The sequence below is a fragment of the Patagioenas fasciata genome, chromosome 8 (assembly GCF_037038585.1).
Source record: "Patagioenas fasciata isolate bPatFas1 chromosome 8, bPatFas1.hap1, whole genome shotgun sequence".
Taxonomy (NCBI): Eukaryota; Metazoa; Chordata; class Aves; order Columbiformes; family Columbidae; genus Patagioenas; species Patagioenas fasciata.
In genome coordinates, this window is record NC_092527.1 from 33463901 (window position 1) to 33483805 (window position 19905).

At 40.2% G+C, this 19905-nt stretch overlaps 1 protein-coding gene across 4 annotated transcripts in view; it reads left to right on the top strand.

The window, feature by feature from the left end:
• VTI1A (vesicle transport through interaction with t-SNAREs 1A) overlaps positions 1-17279 on the top strand; it is a 264780-nt gene extending 247501 nt beyond the window's left edge. For all 4 annotated transcript variants that reach the window (XM_065843230.2, XM_065843227.2, XM_065843231.2 and 1 more), the window contains one exon: positions 16139-17279. Coding sequence is in view for 2 of the 4 variants with exons in the window: in XM_065843227.2 (XP_065699299.1) it covers positions 16139-16232 (94 nt within the window). In the remaining 2 variants the exon portion in view is untranslated. The remainder of the gene's footprint in view (positions 1-16138) is intronic.
• Positions 17280-19905: the final 2626 nt, after the last annotated feature.

Sequence of the window (19905 nt, forward strand, 5' to 3'; positions counted from 1 at the left end):
CCTTCGTAGTAAAAGACTTGTTTTCGACTATGTTCCTCCTATTGGAAATAGACTGCTAGAGCAAAGACAGGTTCTTGGTTTTGTAACCCAAGTGTCTCTATTTTTAGTTTTAAGATGTTGGCTGTGTCTCTCTTTTTTTTTTTTTTTTTTTTTTAAATTTTAAATATGTATATATATTTATAGCCCTTGCTATTGGAAGAGAATTTCCTGCAAACAGATCCATTTCTGTGGAGCTCTGCTCCGACACGGACTCCCATGTGTTCCACCGAGAGATTGCTCCAGAATAAATGTCTGCTCTGGTTGTAGGATCAGCCTGGTGAACTGTAAACTTTATATTGCCTTCAGCACATAGTAAATTTGCATGTGCAGTGGGTATTAGCAACTGGGCATCTGATACTTGGCAGTGTTGCATCTGAAGACGTGAGTGACAGGAGAGATGCAGCCCCAGCCCCAGTGTCCTACTGAGTCGTTTCCTCTTTGGATAATTACACTCTTAGTTTTCTCTGCAGTTTTAACTAGAGGGGGGAAGTATCTGTCTTTGCACCTTCACTTAAAGCCCCGTAACCATGCACCATTAAACAGCTGCCACATCTCACCCAGAAGTAGGTGAAAGGACTTTTTACATAACGTTCATATCTGGTTTGCGTTCAGAGCTGTGCGAAGCCACAGTAATGCTGCGTGGGTATCTGAAAGCAGGGTCTGGCCTGTAGTTGGGGTCTGGTTCACAGGCAGCGAGTAGCACTTGCTCAAATAGTTTGAGGGACTGCAGTGGGTCTGCTGGTGTGTGTAGGGGCAGCAGAATCAGGCCCCTAAGGATCCTGAGGAAGGAAAGGTATCCTGTAACTGTAAGGTATTATTATGATGACTACTCTGGAGAACACGGAGGTATTGAAGTCAGCGAAATAAATTACAGAGTTAAATGTATAAGTAAACCAAGAAGCGACTGATGTTTTTTTGCATAGTAATAATCTTCATAATCACTTCATTTGCACAGTTATTTCATTTTAAACTTTAGGCACAGTTTTGAAGCACAGCTCAGTGGAGATTTTTGCTGTAATCTATAAACTTTAATGAAAGCTAATTGGAGGACAAATTTTAATCTAATTAAAATGTGACTGCATAAAGCAGAGAGGATGAATGAAGTGAAATGCTCTATGGGGCACAGTTTTCAAACAATGATTACCCTGAATACTAAGTCAAATCAAGCTTTTGTAAAATGATGATCATGAAATTTGCCAGCAACAGAACAACCTTGAGAGACCGCAAATGAAAGTTTTAATGTATTTAGCTTAAAAAGTGGACATTCAGCTCACAACCACGTAAGGACTTTTTAAAAAAGAAAATAAAAAGCGACACATCTAAAAACATAACAAGTAAATTAGCCGAAGGTGTACATTCCATCTAAGTTCTCATGATCAGCAGATGCAAATGTTTGCAGTGTGCCGATGAGTTATGAGCCCTAATGAGATTTCAATGCTGAGCAAACAATAAAAATTTATGCATTGCATAGTTTTAGTGGCCTTTGGCTTCATGGTTAGTGTTACACCCTTTCAACAGCTTTGGTAATATAATATCCAGCTGGCTTTGGAGGTAAGGAAAATTTTAGGGGTGAACTGAAACTGTGAGAAGTAACGTGATTGATTGTTTTGTCAGAATTACGCATTTCCACAGTATAATTGTCCGTAATAATCTTAGCCTGGGTGCGGATACATAGGTTCTAGTTATGTTCGGACGCAAGTTTTGAAGGATCCAGGTGAAGGATGGCTTTTCCAGCACTTGAGCCGGACCGTTTCCTGTGCTCGGTACGTGTCCAAGGGTCTCACAAACAGCCCCTCTAAGAAGAACATTCCTGTCATAGTCTGGTAAACGGGAAAATTGAAAAGCTGCACTTTCCCCAACAACTGTCACACGTTGCAAGAAAAGGAGCAGAGCACAAGCACAAAAAGAAATGCACAATAGATATTGAAATAAATGTACGTAGTGGGGAGCGAAGCGAGGGGGGACGACAAATCAGGGAATTCAACTGGTGTGGTGTGTGAGCTCAAATGTATTAAATTTATAAGCCCCGTTTGTGAGTTAGGCTTTTATGAATCCAGAACCTTCACAATAATGACTGCCTGCGTTACCCTACATAATATTAAAATCTTAGCATGTGATTAATAGCAGATTCCCTGCATACGTGTCACAACACACATCTGCAGCAAATCTGCCAGTATATTTCTGTGCTAGTTTTACTTTGGGGCCATAAAGTAATTCCTGTTTTGTGAATGAGAATAAACCTATTATGCACTAGGTTAGCTACACCCAGTTTTTTCTCTGCAGGGAAAAAGAGCTGCTTATTTGATACGGCATCTCAAATTTCAGCGTTCAGAAGTGAGCTTAAGCCTCGGCTAGATTTGCTTGAGCAAGCTGTTGGGATTTGCCTTCACCATTTCTCAGTTTTACATTTTCCAAAACCTGTGCGAAGAGTATTAAGAAACTTCTGGACAGCAGTAAACTAGGGGACTTAATTACAAAGTGTTTATTGCTAAATTTGTTAATGAGTCAACATGCAAAAAAAGATATATTTATCCCTGTTTCCTCTTAAAATTGTGGTAAAAAAATAACTTCAGAAAATCTTTTTCTTAAGCTGTTTGGTGATGCAGTTTTGCTGCTCACAAAAGCCCTTTTTCCCATCCACAAATAGCTACCTTTCACTTTGCCCCAAGGGAGCAGAGCATAGCTCAAATGAAGCTTAAAAAAAGAGATTATTCCCAGTTGTAACTCAAAGTCTATGCATATTCACACATGCACGCAAAGTAAAAAGAAAGATGCAGAACCATTCCTTCGGTCTGCCCTCTGAAAAGTCCTGTCGACCTGTTTCACTCAGCAAAATGAAAACAGAACCCCACGAAAACAACTTAAATGACAACGAGAAAACATTAGGAAAGCAACATCTGTTTTGCATTCTTGGCATCGAGTCTGCCCTTGCAACACAGGGTCTGACACAGATGTGCAGGGTTATGACACCGCTGAGTACCGCTTGATTTAAAATGGTGTAACTGAGAGCAGAATCAGGGCGCTGAGTTCTTACAACGCTGCGCAAAACTGTGGTTCTTGATCTCCTTTGCAGATGTGGGACTTGAACCCCACTGAAGTTTTAGGCGTCCTTCCACTGATCGATGCAGGCTGGAGAGCAAGTCATATTCCTCTACTAGTGATTTAGAACTTATTATTGACTGTGTGGTTTTTTTCCTCGTGTGTGTATTTTGTTGTCTGTAAAATCACATTGATCTGTCACTTTCCAACAGACTTCAGTTGCGTGTAGCCACGTTCAGAGAACCTTTCAGATGTATTACATAATTAAGCTCTTCAGGTTTTAAGTAAAATGAAGTAGTAGCAAGGAGAGAGAAATCTACTGTTACTTACAAGAAAGGCAAAAATAGCTCAGACTGAAGTGAAAAGTGATGAGGGAAATTTGGGAAGACAGCAGCTCTCTCACCAGAGGCAGCACGATTACATGAGATGGCACAAAGGGAGCAATTCTCTCCCTGTTTGATTGCCCATCCATAGTTGTAACAGAGACAAAATTGGCTCGGTTCGTACCTGGCATAACTTGGCTGTCCTCTCCGGTGGAGCTGTGTCAGATGCAATGACACGCTTGCAGTGTTTTCACCAGCCACTAGATGTCTGTGTGTGCTCTGTAAAGTTCTGGAGGGATGATGCCCCTGGTAAACACGAGAGGCAAAACTGGAACACAAGCTGTGGGGAAGCCTATTAGCTTGTGTTTGTAGGTGTCACTTCATTGCTTTAATTAAGCTGGAGTTTAAAGCAATCTATGCTGTCTAAAACTAAATTCCAACCTTCCTAATTTGAGGTAAATAGGGAAAACATACTTTTCCCGGTCAACATCTGTTCAAGACAATCTGTTGCCTTGATGGCCATGTCAAGGACTGAAATAAATCTTACTGTTGTGAAAGACTTGGAAGAAGTTGCTGAGGTGTAAAATAGGTTCATCTTATTTCTGTTCTGAAACAATGAAATACCAAAATATAAAACATCTGCTTCATAAGTGAATTGGTAAGAACCCGCTATTTAATTCTGCCCAGTGTAGCCCAAACCACAGTACTGCTGGAGCCATGTTTTCAGCACATCTGGGTGCACGGAGGAGGGCTGTCAAGTTTAGTATATCTTTTTTAAAAACAAGACGAAACAACCCCCAGAAGAGCGGATCTGGGTACAGAAATCTGTTTCACAATTCTGTTTATCAGCCAGGCCACCGGCCGACCAGGGTGGCAGCACCCGTGACCAGCTTCTCTGCAGAGATCTCCCGAGGAAAATGCAAAAGTGATCAGCACGTGCTTGCCTTTCATTTATCTCTGTCATGCGGGAATATGATGCAGATAGTATCAGGAGCAATGAAAGGTACATTCTGATATTATTTTCAAGGGTTTTTTGTCTAGACAGAGAGGAACAACCACCGGTATCCCTGTGGAACACAAACAGCCCCCCTCCACACTCGCATCCGAGGCTGAAGGCCAGAGGGGGGTAGGAGGCTGTCTATATTAAAAAAAAAAAGGTTTAAAACCACCACCTACTCATCAGGTGACTGGAGACCGTGGTTGTAAAATGTGCTGCAGGCACAAGTTCTGAAAAATCCCAGAAAGTGTTGAAAACATCTCTAAACAAGGTATTTTTCTCCTGCACCTTTCTTGCTAAAGGTCCCAATTGCTGCCAAGAAAACTAGTGAGAATGTTAGCTGCCAAATAAAAAATTTATGACAGTGTTTGGCAAAGGATTGTATCACTGCTTGTTTTATACATTTCCACAAGGCTCTTGAAGGGCTCTTGGACACATACGGCTCACTGATCACTGTGCTTTATCTGTTCTTTAATATATTAAAAAAAAGAAACAAGCTCTAATAAAGTATGTTTTAAACAATACCTATTTTTTCTTTTAATAGCCGCCTGTAAGTGCGGCTACGGTGAGAATATAATTTCTAAACAACATTCCATATAAAAAAATTGTTTTAAAAGCCCTTTACCTGACAAAGTTACTTGTTATTTGAGTCACTTTGACAGTAAAAATACATGAGTTTTTCAATTAAAAATGTATTGCTTTTGCAATTGTGCTTGTTATAGGTTGGAGTCTGGGCCAATAAAAGCGCCTGTTAAAGCATAAAGAGGTTCATTCAGTCAAAGCTGTGCATGCCATTTATGTTTCAAAAACCAAGAAAATAATATGTTAGAATTGTATTGCTCACCAATATCAATTAGGTTTTTGGCTGTATCATTACATTAATTTGGGGGGAAAATTATTCCGGTGGCTTTAGTGGAAAAAATAGAGTTTTCAATACAGAGTTACCACACTGACAATAATAATTAAGCTTGGCTGATGCTGAAGCAACACCCTTAAAAATATTTTCCCCATCTGAAGAAAGGAAATTGCCTGTCTCTGACTTTTCAAACCAGTTATCAGATGAGGCTTCCAGCTGATAATTAGTGCTGTTTAACACAGATCTTGTCATTTGGAAATCTCAAAGCCCGAACCGTTCATTCTTTCTCTTTATCATGTGCTGCTGGAGGTGGGAGGTTCAGAGTGTGGAACTGCACCATTTTGTAAGGAGGCACCAGAGCCTCCTCCTGTCTCTGGTGGCCAGGGGTGGTGGGACACAGCCCTGGTGTCGAGTCCCCTTCAAAGGGGACAACCAGAGCAGCTGTCCCAAAGCTGCCCCACGGCCAGGCAGCTCTGCACCACGCTTGTGTCTTCATGGAACAGCAAATATTCGAGAGCAGCCAACAGCTTTACAAATGCCTTGTGTACGCTTGTGTACTTCATGGTGTTTGATATAAAGTGCTCAAGACAGACCAGCATTAAGAGGATTATTTCAGACAGCATTAGGAGTTAATTTACAGAAGATTAGCTCTAAATCAGGCAGATATCATAAGCAAATTAGCATCAGTTGTAAGAGATTCAGAAGCAAAATGTGTGGTGGTTTTTAGTTTCTCCCTGTGTGTACTTAGTGGATGAGTAGTATCCTTATTAGTTACCCAAACTAAAGTGTTACATCTTGAATGGTGAAGAACAGGTATGCTTTTTTTCTACATGTATGCTATTTATTATAATGCTGTTTATTGGCAGTGAAACTGCTTAACTCCAACTACCCTTCTTCTGCTGAATATTTTATATTTCATGTCATTTCTTCATTGAGTAATGTTTTGTTTGGCCCTAGAAATGATGTCTCCATGGTGTGTTATAATATTTTTAAATAGGTAATATGCAGCTTTACTTCAGAGTGACATACTTAATCCCTTTTTTTCTGTTAAAACGAGTCACATTTTAATGCCAGCTCATAAAAATGAAGGAGTGTATAAAATGCAACATACTAGAGTGAAGATTACAGCTACTTAGAAAGAGCTTCCTTAATATTTAAGCTTGTAAATTATATATTTGTTTTATTTCCACAGGAGTGATGGTTAATTTGTATTAAAAAACAGATTCTGTTCTTCAATCAATTTTCCAGATGTATTTTTCTGGCTGTAGACTGACAGGCATAAGCACCTATCCAGTCCTTTCTCAGCATCGTGGTTTCAAAAATGTTTGCCCAATTAGCGGCAAAGATGAGGAAACAGATCGAGCCACAATATTGAAGTTTATGCCCCGAGTTGTCCTTGGGAGTCTTAAAGTTTTGAAGTCTGCAAATGGGGTTCCCAACTCTGGATAGATTTGTGTTCTTCTCTCCAAGAGATATTAAACTACTTAGTGTTCAGCATGTTCCTGAACATTTGGGTTTTTAACTGGGGAGGAAAGTCTGGGCAGCATTTTACAATTTTTTCCTTTCTTGATGGACCAAATTCCTCTTGACAAGGTTGGCCTGAGGTCACGAATGTCTCCCTGTGCTCACTGGAAGAGGAATCTTCCATCCTTCCGTGAGATCACGAAAACTTACACCCACTCTAAGCCAGGCTGGGCTCGCGGGTCCCTCTGGTTGCAAGATCTGCAAGTGCTCTTGCACTTTGACTTTGTGCCCTGTAGTTTTAGAGAATGCATGGAGGCTCAGTGTGGTTATTAAACCGGGGTGTCTGAGGTCATAACAAAGTAGAGGCATTTCTGCTCCCCTAATGGAAATACTGTAACATGCTGAAGAGAAAATACTCTAATAGTGGCAAGTATCTCCTGTCAACTAATTTGATAGTTCTCTATCAGGTAAACCATTTGTGAATACATCGATTCTTTTTATTTTTCACTGTTCTGTCTTCACTATTCCCAGGTTTTCTCTGAACCAGTTGGGCAAAAATTGATTTTTATTTGTTCCACTGGCCTTGTGGAAAATTAGCTTATGAACTGGTTTTTATAGGAAGACTCAAAGCACAGAACAGGTTGAAAAATAAGCCTATAGCAGTCAAAATTGTTGTCTGAAATGTCTTCAGACTGGAAGGCTGAATTTATTGCTCAAAACAAGTACTAGCAATGTGGAGGTGTGCAGTCCTGCTCATTATCACTGGAAAAGGGGGAACCAAAAAGCACAGTAAAAAATTAAATTTTAATAATGCTAGTGATATTTTCTAAATCCTTCTTGACAGAAAGATTCTCATTATTTTTATCTGTCTCAGAGTAGGCTCTTTTAACGCCATCTCACAAATGGCCTTAGCCATGATTGTTTTCTTTTCTTTTATAGCATTTGAAAAAAAAAAATGAATATATACCAAAAAAAAAAAAAAGAAAAAATCTATCATTCAAGAAGTGCCATGAAATGGTAACATTTTGGATTGCACATCTTCAGGAACAATTGCTGCGGATGCCTTCAGGTTTTTACAAAAGAGGTCAACTCTGTTAAGACAATTGTAGAAAACTTGCCATACAAAAAGACGCCCAGTCAAATGTGGTGTGATAAGGGGAAAATAATGCAAGCAAAGTATTTGTGTCCTGTCTCCAGCTACATCACACCTGAAAGCTCTAGATTAGTCATTAATTAAAGTAACACAGAGCAAAAGATGTTATTTTCTTTCATCTGTTTAAGATATATATTTTAGTGCTTTAGTTGGGTTCTAATGATTATGAAAGTTGATAAAGTGCAGACTTTGGACATTTTTGCATTCTTTGAATTGCACGGAATGTAAATTTAACTGTATTTAATATAAAAGCCAATGTGCAATCATGTATGTTCTTGTCATTTGATAGTTTGCATACATTTCTTCTGCTGGAGAAATAATTGCTTTATCTTTGAGTGCTGACGAGGGGATTGGGGTTTGGGGCTTTTTTTCCTATTAACTGTTTGTGGACCGGGGCTTTATGCAAGCAGTGTTCTGCAGAATGCCACGATGCCGACAGCTGGCCTATCCGCCCTCCCTCCCAGCGCTTTCTACAGCGCTCGTAATGTTTGCGAAGGCCTATGGTTCTTAGTCATGCTCAGGTGACTAAATATGTGATTTGTTCTTCTTGATACTTCAGTACCCTGAGAAAGGCTGGTCGGAGATTAGTACAACCTTGACTCCTTCCACTCACAGTTGCCACCGCACACATGATCTTCATTGAGACTTGCCAAGGAGATCTGGGGTTGCCTCTGCTTTGCATGAAATGAATTAATCTCCCTCCAGTTTTGGTTGGTGAGTTTCCGTGGCCCCGGAAGCCACCCGCTGTTCTTCCTAATGACAGTAATAATCTAATTTGTTCCCTCCGTGGAAGGAGTGGCTATGGAGACAGGAGAAAGCTGAAGCTGTGTCACAACCGTGCAGAGAAGTGCTCTCCGTCAGGGTCTCTCATCAGCAGAAGGATACGTTTCATCCTTCAGAAATACCTTCCTGTGCATTTTAAAAATAAGCAATGAATAAAATCTTAGCTAGTGGAGGATGTACAGTACTCTTCACTTTTGCATTTTTATCCTAGGTCCCACATCCATGGGTTCTCTTTCAGGCTTTCTTTATTGCAGTGTGCATGCTGACACCCCATGCACTTGTCTTCCAGTCATTCCTGTAGAAGTCTCTCCTTCCAAGGCCACTCAGTCGAAGTGTCATCCACTCGCTCCCCCAGTCATCTCCCCTGAGACTGCCAGCTCCTTGAGACAGGACTCATGCAAGCTATGATAATCACGATGGCTACCAAATAACACCATATTCCAATGCTGTTTGTATACTTTTCTTACATTTTGAATGTATTGCAAGATTCAGTTATGAATTAGGTATCTCAATAAGTATTTTACATATCAGATATCATAAAAATAATTCGAATTTTTTATCTTAATGGTAAGTTTGTCAGAAGATGACACAGCAAGGTAAAAAACCTAGTTCCTTGAGCCAGTGAAGCCCCCTGCATTTCAGGAGGCATTCATCCCGGATAGGTATTTCACTGTCTCTCCTATCTCTCACTCCTCCAAAATTCTTGTCAAAGGAGAAGTGCATTTGATTCTGGTCAGAATTCATGTGGAAATATGGGGTCCATTAAAGGGAGATGATGAATCAAGGTATTTACTGGCTAATTATTAATGAACATCTTCTGCTATACTGATGAGTTTCATCTCTGCAATATTTCTGATTAATGGGAGATTACAGGCACTTTACAATATGATGAAGCTTTTCCTGGATGGTTTTACCTTCAGAGCTAATTTGATTTTGGGAAAGTTGCTTGTGGCTCATGTTCAAGCTTTGAGGCACAGTTGTCCCTACTTAACCTGTAGGCACCTAACCAAGCCAGCTAACTTAACTGACTAGTTCTCCTGGGATGCATATGCAGCCAGGGAAAAGAGAAGACAATTCAGAGCAGGACTCTACCTTATACGCTGGGAGCTGAGAGAGATTAGCTAGGTATAATTTAGATGTTTAAAGCCGGATAGTGTGACTACCTCCCTGCACCTGTTATTACGTGACTCATTCTTTCATTCAGGGCCCAGGTGGAAGCACATTGATGTGGTTTGAGTGTAATATTATAACTAGAGACTGGTATCCGTGTTTTTACGAGTACACAGCCCCAGTCCTTAAGGCTGATCTTTAACGCCAGAGGATGTAGAACTGCACAACTCCTCACCCCTATCAACAGTATTTTAAGCGCCTTGTATGACCCATCTCTTGCAAAAACCCCTACTAGTCAGCTAGAAAATAAATGCCATAATGTTTTGTGATCTATTCCTCAATTTAGGAGGCTTTAATTTCATTATCTGCTCAGTTTTCAGCAAATTTTGATGGATTTTCCCCAGGTCCTACACATGTGAAACTAGAGCCCCTGTCCCCAGTGGAAGAAGAGGCTCCTTTGGGAAGGAATTCAGGAACACAAAATAGGCTCCTGCTGGGAATGGCCCCTCTCCGGGCTGGAGGTGGAGCCCGGGCAGTGTGGCCTTTTTGGCATGAAGTAAGCGATGGGGGGGTCCCATTCCCTCTCCACCGCCCTCCCCAAAGCCTTTTCACCTTTAAATATATATTGTTGATTACAATGTAATCAGTTGTTCTGGCTTGGGAACACAAAGAACTTGGACTTCTTTTCAGAGTTTGGGGCGGGGGCAAATTAAAAAAAAAAACAAAACAACAAACCTTGAGTATTTTCCAAATTCATCACTTTTTTCCAAGGTCAGCTAGAAGAGGGCCAAGGACTTGTATGCAACTTGTCCAGATATTTTTTCACTGAGATTTCTGTTTTCTAATTTCAGTTGTTAACGATGAAAAATGTCTCTAGTCAGATACTTCCAACCAGCTGTAATTTTGCCAGGCAGGACTCTTACTCTTTCATTTCAGTAGGCTGTCATGTCTTTATGTTTTGCCACAGCCTGTCTAGTTCTTTTCAGTTGCTTTTATTTAAGAAAAGCATTCTTAAACCTGAAGATGGGAAACATGAATAGTTACTTGAACAACCCCCAGATACCCAAACTTAGATATTTGTCATTATGTTTGTAAGGCTTTGCTGTATCAATCATAACATTTTATTCCCCTGTTGTGGGGGTCTAGTGCTTCCATTTGAAAGCTCCTGATGTATCATAACAAGGAGGCCCTTATATACAGTAATAATGCTGTCTGTCCAGAAAGTATCTGAGTATAGCTATATTACTTCAAATTCACATTTAGTTTTGACTGGTATGTATTTGCCTATGAGACTTAGACCTACACTTTGTTTGAATCTGCTGATTTGCACATGAATATTGGGTACTTAAAAATCACTTACTGCTGATTTGCATGCACCTATTTTGTGACATGTTATAAAAAACGGCAGCTCACAAAAGGGCACCCAAAAATGCAATACCCAAGTATTCAGTGACCATTTAAATTGTAGTCTTCTGTACAGAGAACAAGCCTTTCTTTCCAGTAAGCTGATAGGAATCACTTCCAGTTAAATCTTAAATTCATGTGAAACACTGCTGGACAGTGGTCCATCGTCAATCAGTCTGTGTTCTTGAGGACACTATTTTTCGAGATGCTTTCTTTAAGAATAAAGCCCTGTGTTGTAATGAATGTGTGCTAACTGATCCCCCAAGCCATTTGTATTTTATTTGTGTCAGTGTCAGAGTTGAGCTTCTGTAAGAAATTTTTGCAGTATTTTGTTTGTAGTGTTCATTATTTCAAGTTAAGGACACAAAACTCTTTATGCACCCGGAGTCTGCACTGGTTCGTTTATATCCCGTATTTTGTTAACATGTTACCGTGATTGCTAATTTTCATTACAATTGTTATTGTACCATCAGTGCTTAATGGCAAGGCATCATTATTCAATGCTGGTCAGTCAGGCACTAAGACATGTGCAAGACATCAGGCTGAACCCATATAGATGTCGTGCACTCCCCTGCTAATGAATGCAGTTTTGTAAAAAGGTTTAAACACGGTTGGCATCCTTAATGTAAGGTTTGCAAAAGCTTAGTTGGGAACTGCTTTGTGTTTATATGGAGCAGATCTAAACATGTCACAAACAGAGTTAGACCCATTGTGTGCGTGTGTGTGTGAAGCTACAGAGAGGAGCAAATCATTTTGGGTTTTGAAATGTGGAAAGGCAGCGTGATTTCTGCCGTGGAGGAATGTGGGGACCTGAGCTGCCAGGGACATCGGTGTTCGGTAACGGATGTGGGACTTGCTCTCCAGAGCGGTAGTGCTACACTGTGTGCATCGGTGATCCCTGCAAGCGGACGGTGTCACTCCTCAGCTCACGGAGTTGGCGCTGGCCTGAGGGAGCCTCCAGCACGCCGGTGACCGGAGGTCGGGCACTGGGACCAGAAGCCGGGATAAAGGGTCAGGCATTTAGAAAAGAGGAGGAAAAGGAAACTCAAGGGCAGTAGGATGCGCCTTCTGCACGTCAGTCCAGCCTCCTCTTCCCATGCGCCGGTTAACGTTGCCCTCGCATCTGCTTCAGTTACTGTTTCTATGTGGTTTTGCACCCAAATGTGTTGGGCTGCTGTCCATGATAAACTAGATGGAACTTGGTTTAAAAGCACAGATTTTTCATCTCTTCTGACTCAAAGTAGAATGAGCCCTTGTGCTCTTAGAGTTTGAGTATGAAAGGAACTGAGGACATGGGCTGTTAACGAGCTCCAGTGTGCCGCGCTCCAGCAGAACTTGGTGTGAATTCGGTGCCTAAGCTGCATCGGCTAAATGGTTAATTCATCTCATATCAACAGCACTATGATTCATAATGTAAACTTGAGGAATCCTTGATGTTTCAGTCACACATTCCTCTTAATTTGGCCATGCATTCTTTTAAAGCTACAGTGTGCTAACTTAATAAAATGCAGCATGCAAATGCACAAGTTTTTGCCTTCAGGCATTTTAGCCATGGATGTTTCAATGGGTGTCTTCTTTCAAGTATATATTCTTTCTTAAATTATTTACCCTGTAAACATGCTTTGCATTTTCGAAGAAGAATCTGGGCTTCCTCATTCACCAGATTTTATTGAATTTAAGGTGTAATAGAGATAAAAGACTATCATCTGCTTCCTGTGAGCATGTTAGCCTTTAGGATTGTTTTTGTAGCGAATGTTAGGCCCCGTTTTCTTCTGCTTTGGTATTATTGCTCCATCCCCCCACTTAAATTCTTTAATGCTTTGCCTAGAGCAATACCCACTGGCAGTGTCTGGCTGTGACAGTACTATAGGCTTCCCTACAGATGGGTCCTGCCAATGCCAACCATTGTTCTACCGCTGTGAGCTGGTTTGACTGTCTTGGATCATTCAAAAACCCCTTTTCCTTGATTTTTTTTTCCTTACTCTGGAGGGTTGGGCCCCTCAGAGGGTTTTTCTTTACTCTGAAGGGTCACCCTTGCCTGTTGACTTCAAGATCTGAAATGTGCTGACATCCAGAACTTGCATCCTCTGTCTGAGCTGCGGCTCCCAGACTCGGGCTTTAGCAAGCTTGGCTTGCTAAGCTCTGCTCAGGACTGTCCTGCTGCTACCGAATGGCTTGGTTGGTCTCCTCCTAGCCCCATCCTTCCGGCAGCTTGCAGTTAGTTTAATTTTACTTGCTCACTTGAAAGTAAAACAGTAAAACTCGATGTCATTCTTTTTTTAAAGATAGAGAATTAATCTTTAACTGTGGGCTTCAATATTAAAAGTATATAATGCTTCAGTGTAGGAGTCTGTTGATAACATCCATCCTATTTCATGATTAATTTGTTCCTTTTAATATGATATTCTTTTGCTACAATGTGCAGACTAATTTGGATTCCTAGAAACTGAACTTTGATATGTTTTTCCTAGGTTCACAACTTTAGTGAATGTTCAGTTAGCAGATACAGGTGGCAGCATGCCTTGCTCAGTGTTCTCTTGACAAGGATTTTACAGATGTGGACACTGATTAAATAATCTTGCAATCAGGTGTGTACTACCAGAGTATTAAAAATAAAGCATTTGGAGGATTTAGTAATGTTTTTAAGATTTTCTTTAATTTTAAGTCTCAGATGATGAAATGCGTTTTCATTGTGCTACAGATAGGAGGAGTTGATTTAAACACTCAGTATGTTATATATGCTTTTGCCTAACTATGTGTTAGATTAAGCGAGTTTCGCTCACAGTTAATCCTTTGTAAATTAGCATTATGGATGCCTTGGGGCCCACATCCCACAAATAAAATGGTTGTCAAGCCAGCTGCACTGTGTATTACTTAAGGCTGAATGTTTTAAGAGTTTTCATGCTTTTAATCTATTTCACTGCTGAGTTTCAATTTTGCTGAGTGTCTTTTCAGGAGTGATGGGGGTGAGTGAGTAAATATATATTCTGGTTTTTCATGCATTTGCCTGGGCAAATCGTTTGTTATCAGGTGTTTGGCAGAGAATGTCACACCCCGCCACAAAAGAGAAGCTTGTAAGTTCAGGTGTTAAATTGAAGTGCAAACCAACAAGAACCAAAAGCCCTTAATTAGCTTTGTTTTGTTAGCCTGTTACACTTCTTTTTTTGGGGAGGGGGGCGCAGGAGGAGTAGTGAGAGACATCCCTCCCTCCTCCTCATCCTTTTGGCAGAGTAAATATTGCCTGTTAAGTTTGAATTAGCTGTCATCGCGAAAGAATTAATGCTGTGGTTGAGCCTTTCTAGTGAGGAAGGGAAAAATAAACGAGACAGATCTTAGTTCAGCTATAAGTGATAAATGAGGACAAAGCAGCCCATTCATCTCCTGCTAGCAAAGTGGACACAAACACTAAAGCAGTTTTGCGGAAGACGTGTCAGCAAATGTGATCATTTTGTAACCTGTCAGGAGGATAGAGAGCCAGTCCTTTTAGAGTGTCACAGGGGAGGGTGTCTGTCTGATGTGACAGGTTTCATCCATCCTTCTACTGCTTTTTCTTTAGGTGGGGGGTAAGCAAGGAGAGAGCTGGAGTTGGTTAAAACTGCATTTTTCTTTACACTTTCCAATATAATTTATATGTATATCCACCTGCATCCGAATGAGAAACATTTCCCAAGGAAAACTCCCCTCTGCTCTCTGGAGTTTCTTCTCTCTTTCACTGCGGGAAATATGCTCGTTTTAACACATTACATTCCCTGTCTTCAAGCAGGAGCCTTGTACTTGGTTTGATGTTTCACAAAACAGTTTTCCCTCTTCTTACCATTGTTTGGTTGACGAAGGCTCTGTTTTGTTTTCTTTTGTTTTGCAGAAGTGTGAGAAAAAATAAAATGAGAATAAATATAACTTAGGGTTCTTGTGTTGGTTTGGTCGGGGTTTTTTTGTTGTATTTCTCCATTTCCGATGATATGCTTCATGTATTATACAAATATGTTTTGCAAAAGTTCCTGGTTCATGAAGAGCCTATGGAAATATTCTTCCTCCTCCATGAGAACGGAATAACAAACACTGATTTTTCACAATCCAGAATCCTCCCATGAAATGCCTCAAATTGTACTGTTTGTTCATTTGTTCGTTTTAATTGACCTATTAATTTCAGATAAAATCTGAAGAGATGTGGTGTCTGATTTTAAATGCAGGGATTTCTCCCAACAAATGATTGAACAATATTAGGACTTTCTACTTCTGGCATATTTTTTTTATTACTAATTTCCATTTTTTTTAATACTACATAGAAAATGTAACATTTGCCGATTACCATAAGTAAAGGTATGCAACAGAGACAGGAGATGCTTTTACAACGTAAGCTTCACAGTTTGACACTTGCTTCTTTATATCATCCTTTTCTTCAAAACTATCTTTTATACTTTTCCCTTGGTACTTTAGTACAAGTAAGTATCTCATTGACATGTGTTTCCTTGAAATCTTGTACCTTAATAGTAAAATCCCATGAAAATTAATGAATTGTTTCTGTTCAGATTAAAAAAAGCTGTGAAGATTTCAGAATGGCTTAAAAAATATAATAGTATTTACTGTTACAGACCACCCTGCTTGAATTGCATCAGCTGAGGACTAATTATTTCATTTGTTCTTAAAAGGTTAATAAATTGTAACATGATGTATTTCAGTTATTCTAATATGTATATATGTGTATGCATAATTAAGAAAAGTCTAATTCTTTCCTGAATACAAAAGTTTGATTTAATAGCTACATAAAGAAATGTTTGGAAGCAATTTAAATTGAAAGAAGTAAAAAGCAATCGAGATATGCAGGATGGTATAGGAATGCTAAATTTGTGGACACACGCCTTTTCTCCAATATATTTGTCTGTGTGCTTATTTTTATAATTTTTATCTATATATATTCTGTAATTTGGTTTATTCACTGGGGTTTTTTGTCTGTTGTTCTTTTTTTTCAGAATCATCCAAAACCGGATTTTGATCGTTGTTCTGGCAGTCATCATCATCTTCACCACCATGATGGCTATTTATTTTTCTGTCAAGGGACGCTGATATCTTTGTTCTTCACTAAACAGCAACAAACTGCTTGTTCTGAGTAATTAAGACAAAGTGGTCACATGAATCATTCTCTTGCACTGACAGAGTCTCCCTCTCTTTTCCACTATTCAACTCAGGTGCAAGTGGTGTAAAATATTTTGTATTATTGATGGCATAGTTGATGGCATGTGGGATTCATTATTTTTTCTTAAGTTTTTTGTCTTTATTTGAGTGGGTTTTGATTGTTAATATTTGTTGGGGTGAGGGCTTGTTCCAGTGTAAAGAGACTTAACATGTGTGGAATTCTGCCCTAGACAATTAGCCTGGAAGTTGCCAGAGTTTAGCGAGGGAAGAGGGGTCTTTGCACTTACCTTGTGCTGTGCGGGGTGTATGAATATCGAGCAGTATCTGCCCTTCTGTGATATAAAATACAAGTAAAGCAGAGACCAAATGATGTAGAAACTGAACCTATCTCCTGTGACTAACTCCTGACCACGAATTAGTGCAATAGACATAACCTGGTTAAGAACAGTAGTTAGTTTTAAGAAGTGAGGAACCTCAGGATGATATTTAATATCTGATGTGAATCCAACACTCTATTTAACTCTTTTTTCTCTTTTAATTAGGCTTTCTTTTCTGCTTATTCAAAACAGTTCCGTTTTCATCAAGACCATGATTACGCATCACTTGCCCAAAATGTAGTTGTGACCACAGTCCATCTGTTGGATCTGTTTTAAATCTTCCTATGTTGATATATGTACTGATAAGTATAGACACTAGGCCTTTACTGAAGATACATAAAGATACTTATCTATTCATTGCTGATTGAAAAGAGACCCTAAGTAATAGTTCAGTGACAAACGTGATTACAGTGCGTTAAAAAAAAAAATTCTGGATTTTTTTTTAATATTGGCCTATGTTGAGACTGCATGTTGGAAATATTTTTAGTGTATGAAATTCTGATATGATACTCCCCTTTTTAAATAGAAACTGTAAAAATGTTAATTTATACATGCTTTTAGCTGATATAATATATCATCGTTTCATCTACCTGTGTGTAAATGAGCCGTGTTTCTCTTTTTCTATTGGCTGTGCCTCCTCTCTCGACAGGTCTAGGTCATTTGGCTTATAATTAAGCTTACAACTCCAGGAAAGGTCTATTTCTGGTAATGTGGTAATTTTCGTGATAACTTTTCAATTCATTATATGGAATCCCTTACAAATATTACAAATTGAGAGGGATTTTTAAGGCCTTGAACTTAAGCCGTAAAATTTTTTCAGAAACATGTTCTAAGAAACAAAAAGGTGGTGACTTTCAAACTCCCCCCAAATGAGGCAGGAACTGAGCGCTGAATTCTTGTGTGTGCCTTAGTACTTTTTGGGTTTTGGCATCCCTGCGATCTCTGCCGACTTGCTGCGCTGTCCCTGGGAGTTGAATTTGGCCCTGAACACATCTCCTGTCCTCTCTACATGGAAACGAGTAACTCGGCTGAAAGGACGTTGGTACTGATCCCACAGCTAAGACTTTGAAACATGGCGATAAATGCAGAAGAGAAGGATCCATAAAACTACAATACTCGTGGAAAAAAATTGAAGCATGTACGGTCAGCTGTGGTTTCCCGTGACTAAGTTCAGAAGTGGTTTCTGTGCCGGATTTCTCTACCAGCTCATGTCGGTGACTGTAGGGTTGTGCTGGTACAAAAGTTCCTGGGTGTTCCAGTCCCACGTTTTCAGGAGGTGTTGTCCCATTCAGTTACTTACCTCGATCGCCGCACACTGCTGTGGGACCATGGGACCCCTCTCACCACCTCCTGGGACCCCCTTTCCTTTCATCCTTGCGAGGTGTGTGACATTTGTCACATGAACAGGGAGAGATTTGGGTGGTCAGCTTAGAGCGTGGAGGCTGGCTGGCCTTCAGTCGCAACGTGCACCCAAATTAGGCACTTGGGGTTGTGTAAGCAGAGCTCTGGCCGGTAGTTTCAAGTGATGGCACTGAGCTGAGTTCAGGCAAATTAGGACGAAGCCTGGCAGCGTTAGAAGATATTTATCCTCTCCTAAGCAAATTAGGAGATGCATATTTTGTAAAGCAGAAAACTGTCAAGAAGGAAATCTTAAGCTCCGTCTGTCGCCTAGACATTCTCAGCATTGCCTCAATGATTTAACTATCATGGGGATTGATTCATGACTACTGATCTTAACAGTGACCTATGACTAGGTTTTGCCCTCGATCTAGCCACCTGCTGGAATCAGCAAAAAGCTGAAAGGAAGCTAGTTTTCCTTATCCCAGTATAAATCTAGGGCATAGTGTCACATCAGATATATCCACTCAGATGGGAAAGAGGGACAGAGAGAGACTGCCTCGCAAAGCCTTCATCTTCACTTTTGATGAAGCCGCCATCGCTATGTTTCTCGTGCTAACCTGTTAATAACTCCTCTGTGCCTGCTTTGCATCCTCACGCACTCTCCACATGTAAAATAGCTCTCAGGTGGACTTTATGCTCTTCAAAACACAATATTGCTGCTCTCTCTCTCCTTTTCCTCTGTCTCGGGAAGCGTGTGGGTGAGCTGTCCACAGGTTTTGGTGGGGATTGAGTGATTTGATTGAGAGCACAGCCCCAGCCACCCACAGGTAAGGTGACACCCCCAGGTCCAGCCTTCCCCTGAACTGGTTTGGTAGCATCTACAGCACATCTGTGAATGAATCCAAGCGCTTACAAATGTAAACCTCAAAGAACGGAATGTTTCTAATGTTGCCAGCCTTTGTGGAGAAATAACAAATTAAAAAACGCACGCGTGGTGCTGTGTGCAAAATTCATCCTCGCTAAACAGCTGTGCTCGCAGAATAAATAAACTAATTCTACGCCGATAAAAAAATCAAAAGCTATTTAATTAAAGACTCTTAAGTTTTAAAGGGTTTTAAATGCTATACGTTTTGGGGAAATATCAGAAAATGTATCTTGACTGACGTCAGTTCCCATCTCTGGGATGGGAGGCCATTTGCTATTCTGTTTAAGGCAGGCTGGATTGTCTTATTTTGGAGCCAGCTTGGTGGGGGGTTTTCTTTGCTGCTGCTTCAGAGCTCTGAGCTTCAAAGGCTGAAATTAATGGTGAACAAAATTGTGCGGCTCTGACCATCCCATGCGGGGCAAACCCATCGAGGGTTATCATTAAGTAAAGAAATAAAGAAAAAAAAACCTGCCAGTTCCAAAAAAACCTCATCAGATAATGACCTCTGTGATTGGGTTTTCATTACCAAACAGCATCCAGAGATCGTCTGCCCCATAGAAGAAAAAAAAAAAGAAAAGAAAAAGAAAGAAAAAGCAACTGTGTCTCTCTCTCTCTTTCTCTCTCTCGCTCTCCTTTTTTTTTTTGCACATCTTTTCTTTAAACCTGTCAGATCATTTCAGTATTTCAAATCCGAGGAAAACAGCCTGCCTGCTGCTGTATTTGAAGTTGTAATGGTGTCAAAAAGTCACGACTGACTGACAGCCGTCAGTCCCAGAGGAGCTCATTAAATCATAAAAACTTGACAAGGAAATAATTGAGCATCACTGGCAACTTGGCGCCTGTTTAGACGTTTTTATTTTCTTTCATTATTAGTCCCCACCATTACGTTCATTAACAAATTGCATTAAACAACTGTTAAGGGCTAATGATTTGTTTATCGCTTTTTTTTATTATTATTATT